An 8,871-nucleotide genomic window follows, 5' to 3' on the forward strand; every position below is an offset into this window, starting at 1 on the left:
TGGAAAGAGGACCAAAAAACTGGTATTATGTTGCATGAGGAAGAATTGGTTAGACATATAAAAGAGAAAGGTCCAATGCATATTAAAAGGCTTTATAATGTTTTGTTAGAAAGGGATTCAGAAACAGAGTTAGTTAAAGATTGTATGATTAAGTGGGCACAAAATTTTGAAGAACCAGTGATGTTGGAAGCATGGGAAAAAATTTGGGTTCAGAATGTAAAATTTACACAGTCGCAAAATCTGAGGGAAAATTTTTACAAAATGTTTTATAGATGGCACTTAGACCCCCAAAAATTGTCATGTATGTACCCTAATGTTCAGCCAAAATGTTGGAGATGTGACTGTTTAGATGCTACATATTATCATGTTTGGTGGACCTGTAGGAAAGTTAAGGCTTTTTGGATAAAAATTTGGTGGGTTATGCAGAATGTTTTAAAGAAAAAAATTCAATTTTCTCCACAACTGTTTTTATTGGGTATAGTTAAGGGTTTTACATTGGGTGAAACAAAGTTGATATTGTATATGATAACAGCAGCAAGATTATTGATAGGTAAATACTGGAAAAATGAAGCTTTGCCCACTATCGAGGAATGGACTATGAAGATGGCCAGTTTTGCAGAGATGGCGAAGATTTCAGCATATCTAAAAGACTGTTTACAAGAGACTTATGAATGGGAATGGAAAAAGTGGATAGATTATGTTCAGAACAAATACCAAACTAGGAAGTATCAAATAGCTTTCATTTGAAAATGATATATTAAGATAGAAATATGTTAATGTAATGAAGATAAAAAAGAAAATTATAAGGGGGAGGGAGGGGTTCAAGTTTTATATAAGTTTTATACAAAGGGTTTTTTTTTTTTTACTTGATATGAGTATACTGTATGGAAGTCCGGGGGGAGGGGAGGGTTAGGGAGGGTTAGGGAAGTGGGGAAGGTTGGGGTGGGTTGAGGGGGGGGGAAGGGGTGAAAATGTAATTGTAAAACTTTTGCAATAAAAAAAATAATAAAAAAAAATTAAAAAAAAGAAGATCGCATACAACAAGGACTTCCAACCAGGCTCCTCCTTGTTAGTTTCCTTCCTGAGTCATTCCCTGTGCTGGAGTTTCCTTTCCTCCCTTTGCATTCCTCACACTTTCCTTCTTTCCTTTTTCTTTCACTTACTCCTGTATTAACGGACCTGTCTAATTTCCTGAATGGTCTGGATTTCCAAAGCTTCTCTCTTTTCATCTTATTTTCTGGAAGTTGCTGGAATCCAAAAATGGGATGGAATAAAAACCGTAACAACTTCAGATTATTTTCCTTTCTCCATCCAAACTTGAGTTCATCACCTGAATGCTAACTTTTGTTTAAAGTAGTGATTAAAACAGTTTTAATGGCCCCTGCCCAGCCCAGTTCCATATTTTTATAACTGCTGATTGATACACAATTCCTGGTCCTTAGAAATAGAATAGAATTAGAATAGGATAGAATAGAGTAGAAACAGGAATGGAATGGAATGGAATGGAATAGAATAGAATAGAATAGAATAGAATAGAATAGAATAGAATAGAATAGAATAGAATAGAATAGAATAGAATAGAATAGAATAAGAAATATTCTAGAAAGAAAAAAATTCTGTTTTTATTCCACAGACTTTGCCTGAGACCTCCCAGGATCTCTATCTGGGCTTGCAACCCCTTCCTCCTGGGAGGCCCAGAGCTGCCCAAGGGGCACCCCTGGCCTCTCCCCACAGCTGGGCCAAAGATTGTGACATCGTAGCCCGTGTCATAGAAGGTCTCCTGGGCTGCTCTGGGTCACCCAAGGGGTTGAGTGCTGAAGGAAAGAGCATTTCCTCTCTGACAATGGCAGGCAATTTCCTACAACGGATGAGAATGAAGAGGAAATTCGCAAATAGAGGTAGGATGAAATTAAAAAGAGACTTATTATAACACTTGACTTTAGCAGTTAGAATAGTAATTACTCAACACTGTAATGAAAAGGAAGGGAAAGTCTACAAATAGAGGTAGAATACAATTAAAAAACAACACTATCTCCTTAACTTGAGCAGGAAGGGTGAAGAGTTTAGATGCCAGAAGTATCAGCTGGCTCCTAATATTGGGGAATAAAGAACCCAGATCAAACTGTGGCTGAAAAAATGAATGTCTTTAATCACAGTCAATAAGTTTGTGTTTTTAAAGAAGTCTATTTTTTCCCCCAGTGGTACCAGAAGAGACACTGGATTTGGGCTTATGGAGGCACACGGAGGTATGTACTATATAGTTCCAACCCAACTATAGGACCGAGGGTGCCTCTGTAAAATGGGCTTGGGGGTCTCCCTCGTGTCCAGGCCCAACGTCCTCATGATCTCCAAGGCTTCTCAGCAGAAGGCTTCAGGTGCCAGCCAGCTGCCCCCCATCCAACAAGGGCCTCCTCCTCAGCGGTCCATCATCCCCCGCCCCCCTCAGGTAAGCAGTCTAAATCTTCTGGGGAATGGTCTAAGTGTCCGTTACTAAGGATGGCAAATTTTCACATTATCCTTTTATTATGTGAACGAATCAGGCTGAGACAGTGGTGAAATCCAAATTTTTTTACTACCAGTTCTGTGGGCGTGGCGTGGCTCGGTGGGCGTGGCTCGGTGGGCGTGGCAGGGGAAGGATACTGCAAAATCCCCAATCCCTCCTCACTCCAGGGGAAGGATACTGCAAAATCCCCATTTCCTCCTTACTCCTGGGGCCAGCCAGAGGTGATATTTGCTGGTTCTCCGAACTGGTCAAAATTTCCGCTACTGGTTCTCCAGAACCTGTTAGATTTCACCCCTGGGCTGAGAGATCAATTCTCTCACATAGCAAATAACCTTGTGAAAACCCCATTTTTCTTTAACCAGGAGAGGTTATACCTGAGAAATTGTTCATGTCATAATAAGATGTGAGGGTTGGGATAGCGGAGGGTGAGTGAGCTGATTTATAAGTATATTCCACACCTGTTATTTATTTTAACTTTTCCAGGCTCCTACAACATCCGGGGGGGGGGGGGGAACCGATGAGGAGTGCGAGGGAGAAGAATGCCACGTAAGTCTACATTGCATCTCAAAAATATAAAATATAAAATTCTGGATCAGTGTGATCTCCTTCCACAGGTTGCAGAGTTATCTGTGCAGGGCTGAAAGGCAGGAGAACAGGGGCGAAATCTAAACATCTTCCCTACGGGTTCTGTGGGCGTGGCTTATTTTGTGGGCGTGTTTTCTGGGTCAGCGGCTGCTTCTTTCCCCTGCTGCTCTTGCTGGGAATGGGAAAGAGTCTTTCGCAGCACCGCGAAATTCAGCTTTGGGTCCGACTTCACTCCCAACAGGAGAGCTCTGCTGCCTGCAGCGTTTTCTGGACTGGGAGGACCCAAAGCGGCAACTCCTTGCTGTGCGCTTTCCCGGGGCCCTGAGGGCTGCCCTCCCGGAGCACCACTGCCACCGCTCTGGAGCTCTCCTTCCGCCACCGCTGCCGTGGCTGGAGCTCACCATCAGGATCAGGATCGGTAAGTTCTTGCTTTGCTCCCTGGGAAGAGCTTCATCATGGAGGGCGGTGTGCCCAGACCAGGCGCTTTCTCTCGGGCCTCCCACCTCGCGTGTCTCGAGTGGGTCTCTCTTTCCTAGTCTTTGAAGGAGGAAGGAGGGAGGGAAGGGAGGGGAGAGAGAGAGAGAGATAAGAAAGAGAGAGAGAGACAAGAAAGAAAGAGAAAGAAAAAAAAGAGAGAAAGAAAGAAAGAAAGAAAGAAAGAAAGAGAAAGAGACAAAGAAAGAATAGGAAAGAAAGAAAGAAAAAGAGAGAAAGAAAGAGGAAGGAAGGGAGAGAGAGAGAGAAGAGGAAGGAAGGACCACAAACCCTGGCACTAGAAGTGGCTTCAGAAGATGCATTGAAACAGGACAGCAATCTAAGACTGGAAGGGACCTTAGAGGCCATCTAGTCCAACCCCCTGCTCCAGCAGGAAACTTTATATCGTCTGGATTATTTGGGTGCCTCTAACAGAGAGGAAAAGTGCCAGAAAGGAGAAGGAGTTTACTAGGACAAGGCTGCCATGCAGAGGAAGGCAGAGATAGTCCTTGACTTATGACCACAATTGAGCCCAAAAATTTGGTTGCTAAACAAGAGCGTTGTTAAGTGAGTTTCACCCCATTTTACTCCCTTCATGACATCACCTGGCTCTAACAGTCAGGCTAGGGAAGAAGATCTGAAGGCGTCTGTAATGTATCTTCCTTCCTGAGAAGGAGGCTAAGTGACTGCAGCTCTTGTGTGGGGTGTGTAGACTTTCTTTGCTAAATACTGAAGTAAAAAGTTAAGTAATCCAACTCTTATAAACAACTCTTATCAACACATTAAGCCTTGATATTTAAGTCACTAATCAAATCCCTTAAGACTACCCTGGAGGTGCATCTAAAGTCCCTCAAACTGTACCCGTTGGCCATTTTTACGGAGCCTTTATAAAAGACCCAATAAATGGTGAGAGGATTGTTGGTAGAAATAGCAAGACTGAATTTATACACCGACACAAACATAAAGGTATTTTTAATATTTTTCAATGGAAGAAAATGTTTGATGAGTCAAGTAAAAAACTTAAGGGTCTAATTTCTCTCTGGTTTTCCTATTTACAGCAACCGAAAGCAGAAGTCGTTCTCCCTGACTGAGGAGCTCCTGAGTAAAAATGCCCAGCTTTCGGAGAAGAACGCAGAACTCTGCAGGGAGGTGGAGGAGAAACTGCGGAGGTGAGAAACCCTGACTTTCTCTTCCAGGATTTCCTCTTCAATTCTCCTTAGCTCCCTACCCTGGACACACATTACACAACGTTCTGCGTTGAATTACGTTGCCTGGATGGGTGGGAGACATCATGAATCTCTTGACAGGGACTTTTCCTGGCCAAATCCTCTGAATTTAGGAGGTCCCTGCTTTGATCTCCTCCTCTGCTGCTCACTGACCTCTGTTCTCGGCTCCCCCTCGGCTCTCCCCAGTTCAGTCTTCTCCCCCTTCGGTCCCCATTAGAAAGTTTGGAAATCGTTTTGAATTGGTTGGTGCCTTTTCTGGTATGAAAGCCAAAAAAAGGGGGGAAAAAAGGTTTTAAGATCTGAAGATTCCTTTGTGGTACTTATAGATTATGAAATGCTAAATACTGAAAGTAAAACTTCATTCATTTGCACTTAAATAATGTTGTGAAGACTGAAGAAGCGAATCAAATCCCTTCAGAATATGCTGGAGATGTAGATAGGATCTACCGATTTGTCAGTTTTCCTGAGCATTTCTGAAGTGCCTAATAAATCATTGAAATCCTTCCTGCTTTGGTTCCTGTGAGAAGAACTTGGCACTGTAGCTGTGGCAACAGAAATGGCAAAACTCAAGTAATTAAAAAGTAAGGCTGGGTAAAACAAAGGAAGTGCCAGGCATTTTAGTTAGTTTTCATTTTAAAAGGGTTTGATGATTCGGGTGAAGACCTGAGGGGGCTCATTTCCCTCTTGTCTTCCTATTTTACAGAATCCAGATGTTGGAGCAACAAAACCTCCATCTCCACTGCAGGGTTCTGAAGGAAGCTGGGGAGAACCAGGAGCTCCTCAGGGAGATCCAAGAGCTGCGGGAACAACTGGACAGGTAAGAAATACCGTGTTTCTCTGAAAATACGACCTTCTCCAAAAATAAGTCCTAGCCTGATTTTTTTGGGGTGGGCCTAATATAAGTGAAGGGGAGGGCGTGGCCAGCACAGGAGGCAGCCCTTCCCTTCCCCAGTCACTCCATGGAGGCTCGGCCCCTTAATTGCAGCCCATGAATCAGCTGAGCCAGCGAGGGCCGGGCAACTTGGCCCAGATCTTTGGAGCACCTCTCCAGCCGCCGGCCTGCCAGGGCTCCCTTCGCCAGCAGTCACGCTCCCCTGCATGAGCTCCATGGCGACCCTGCAGCGAAATGGAGGAGGGAGATCATCCCTTCTTCCTTTGCACCCCAAAACCCCGTCTTCCCTGGCCACCGAGTCCCCTGCATGCCCCCCCTCTCACTGGAGCAGGACGTGCAATTCAATACCGGTATTACCCGTGGAGCCTCCCAAGTGCAACGCTCTGCTGTCGCTTCGGAGCAACCTCCTCCTTCCCCCCCCCCCATTTTCCTACCAATTGTTCTTTCCTTGGCACCACAGGACGTCCCCAAAATGTTCCATCCGAAGGCTTCAGCTTTTGGGAGAGGCCTCTGTGCTGCGATCCCAAATAAAGGACAGTGTGTGTGTGTATGAGAGAGAGAGAGAGAGATTCAACCTCGGAGAGTTATCCAGGGCTGGCAGCAATGTGCTGTCTCTCTCCCTCTCTGTCACACACACACACACAAACACACACACACACAAACACACACACACACACAAACAGGGGTCCCTCAGCCCCCCTCCCACTCCCACCCCCAAGGCAGCCTCATCCCTTCACTAACCTGCTTTCCAGCTCCGTTCTCCGCTGCGCATGCAGGGAACGGACAGAAGTCTGGGACTCCAGTAAAAGAAACAGTTGAGACCTTCAAACTTTGCGAGATTTTTTTTTTTTTTTTTTTTTTGCATGAAAAGTTGGAAGGTCTCAATTATGGTGGGTTTTTTTACCAGAGTCCCACAGACTTCTTGCCCCACGTGCTCAGCCGAGAACGGAGCTGGAAAGCAGGTTAGTGAAGGGATGAGGCTGCCATGGGGGGATGGGGGGGTGAGGGACCTGTGTGTGTGTGTGTGTGTGTGTGTGTGTGTGTGTGTGAGAGAGAGAGAGAGAGAGAGAGGGAGGGAGGGAGGGAGGGAGGGAGGGAACATCACCACCAGCCCTCCGAGGTTGGATCGGATCTCTCTCTCTCCCTCTCTCCTTCTCTCTCGCAGTGGCGGAGCTTCAGTGGCTGGCCGGTGGGGCGCTTCTCACTCACCCTGCCTACTGGCTCAGCTACTGCTGGGCATGTCTCGGCTGCGGCATGCCCCGTACTGGCCGCCAAGCAGCTGCCCCTGTTGCTGCTGGTGTCACGGGGCCTCTTTGCCCTCCTGGCAGCTCTGCTCTCATCAGCCCTGCTGGGCTGCCAGTCTGCCAGGGCCCCTTTTGGAGCAGCCGCCGGTGGAGCTGTGCTGCCTATGTCGCCTCGCCCACTGCTGCCTTTGGGCTGCTGAGCGCTGGCCTGCCTGCCTATTCAGTTCTGCAGGAATCGGGCTTACAGCCATGCTGAGCCTGGCTCACTTCGGGCCCTGACAGGTGCTGTAGCTCTCTTCTCATCTCTGCGTGGAGTAGCTCCGGCGGAAGGTACTGGAGGCTGCTGGGCCCAAAGACCGCCAGGCTCAGCGTAGCTGTGTGCCCGGAGCCTGTAGATTGAGGCTGCAAAAGCGGCCGTGCTCCTTGGAGCTGCCGGCAGCAGCCCACCCGCAGATCAGCTGTTTCACAGAGTAAGCTGCTGGTAAGACAGTTAGGCAAGGAGGTGTGAGGGGCAACTTATCCATGCCTCCTGGGACTGGAAATATGACCGCCACCCCAAAAAAGAAGCCCTAGCCGTTTTTTGGGCGGTCAAAAGGAAATAAGTGTATATCTGTGTGTGTGTATATGTTTATGTATATAAGATAGAAGCAAATGAAGGGAAAAAATAATTGAGAATTTACAGTAATTATGCTTGGTGATCGAAGCAAAAAACTTAGAAGGCTAATTTCTCTCCGGTCTTCTAAATTTACAGAAAAGAAACAAACACAAGTGTGATGAGGAACGAGAGACTGGAACTCCAGCATAAAATTGAGAGCCTCGTAAGTGAGAAAAGGGCTTTGATCGAAGAAAAGGAGAATATGAGAAAGGACTTCACGGAGCGACTGAGGAGGTGAGACACTGACTTTCTCAGACCATCCATGGCAGAGACGGAGAAAGTAGAGATTTCCTGATCTCTACTTACATTCAAAACTTTATTTCTTTCATCGAGCAAGATAAAGTAACATTAGAGCCAAAACATGATTCCAGGATGAAGAATCTGCCCTTAAGGGATGGAAGAAGAGCTGAAAATTAGAAGATTAGAAAGCTTACTACTAAAATTTATTGTACTACAATAAAATCCCTGATTTTGTAAAATAAAGTTCCAGAAGAAGAAGAAAAAACCCTTAGTATGTATATTATTACTGTTGTTGTTCTTAGGCACAAAATTACCCGTATTCGTACATATACTATCAATTCCAATTGAGATAGGCCAAACTTTGGTCTGTACCATTGTTAGCAAATATAAGTTTGGTCAAGACAAGTAGTTCCTCTTCTCTGGTTGGTAAAAACAGCTGTATTGGCAAGAAAGTATTTTCATCTAGCTGACCCAGACAGACGTATCCTGTCATTCATCTTAACATCCTGTCCATGTAATACTGTGATAACATATGTTACTCCCTTCTCCTAATTATCAATACCAAAGGTCTGTAGCAAGTGTTTTCTAGTTCCCTATCTTACCATATATGTCAAAGGTAACACCCTTGCTTATGTACACGTATTCAGAAGTATAAATGCTTGTTCTTGCAAATCCTTCGGGGTTCAAACATTTTGATATGCTTTTGCTGTTTGAACCTGCGCAAATAAAGCTTTCCTACATTGAAGAGCTTGGCCTGGTCCTGTCTTTCCTACAACACAATGGATGAAGATTTACATAAAATGACAGTTGATGTTTGAGGACTGTGATGGCGAACCTTTTGGGCAGGGAGTGCAGCCCCTCCGCCACCCCAGCTGCCCCAAAATATGGGTGTCTTTCCAGAGTGAGATTTTCCTGGCATCAAAGCAGTTGTTGTCGTTGCTAAGTAAGTAAGTAAGAATCTTTGGCTGCTTCTCCGCATTGACGTCTCCCAGGAATGCCCCAGATCCCCTCCTCCTTCCTGGCCATCCTGGGCTTTCTCTGTGGGTCTGGGC

At 45.6% G+C, this 8,871-nt stretch overlaps 1 protein-coding gene across 1 annotated transcript; it reads left to right on the forward strand.

Annotated features, from left to right (window-relative positions):
* The first annotated feature begins 4,157 nt into the window (after positions 1-4,157).
* LOC148111891 (uncharacterized) lies at positions 4,158-8,559 on the forward strand. Its single transcript, XM_087879393.1, has 4 exons — positions 4,158-4,216; positions 4,621-4,731; positions 5,492-5,605; positions 7,676-8,559. The coding sequence occupies exons 1-4, from the start codon at positions 4,158-4,160 to the stop codon at positions 7,815-7,817; spliced, it is 426 nt and encodes a 141-aa protein (XP_087735519.1). The 3' UTR covers positions 7,818-8,559.
* The last annotated feature ends 312 nt before the right edge of the window (positions 8,560-8,871 follow it).

The sequence above is a fragment of the Pantherophis guttatus genome, chromosome 15, assembly GCF_059756535.1.
Source record: "Pantherophis guttatus breed Tessera chromosome 15, ASM5975653v1, whole genome shotgun sequence".
Lineage (NCBI taxonomy): Eukaryota > Metazoa > Chordata > Lepidosauria > Squamata > Colubridae > Pantherophis > Pantherophis guttatus.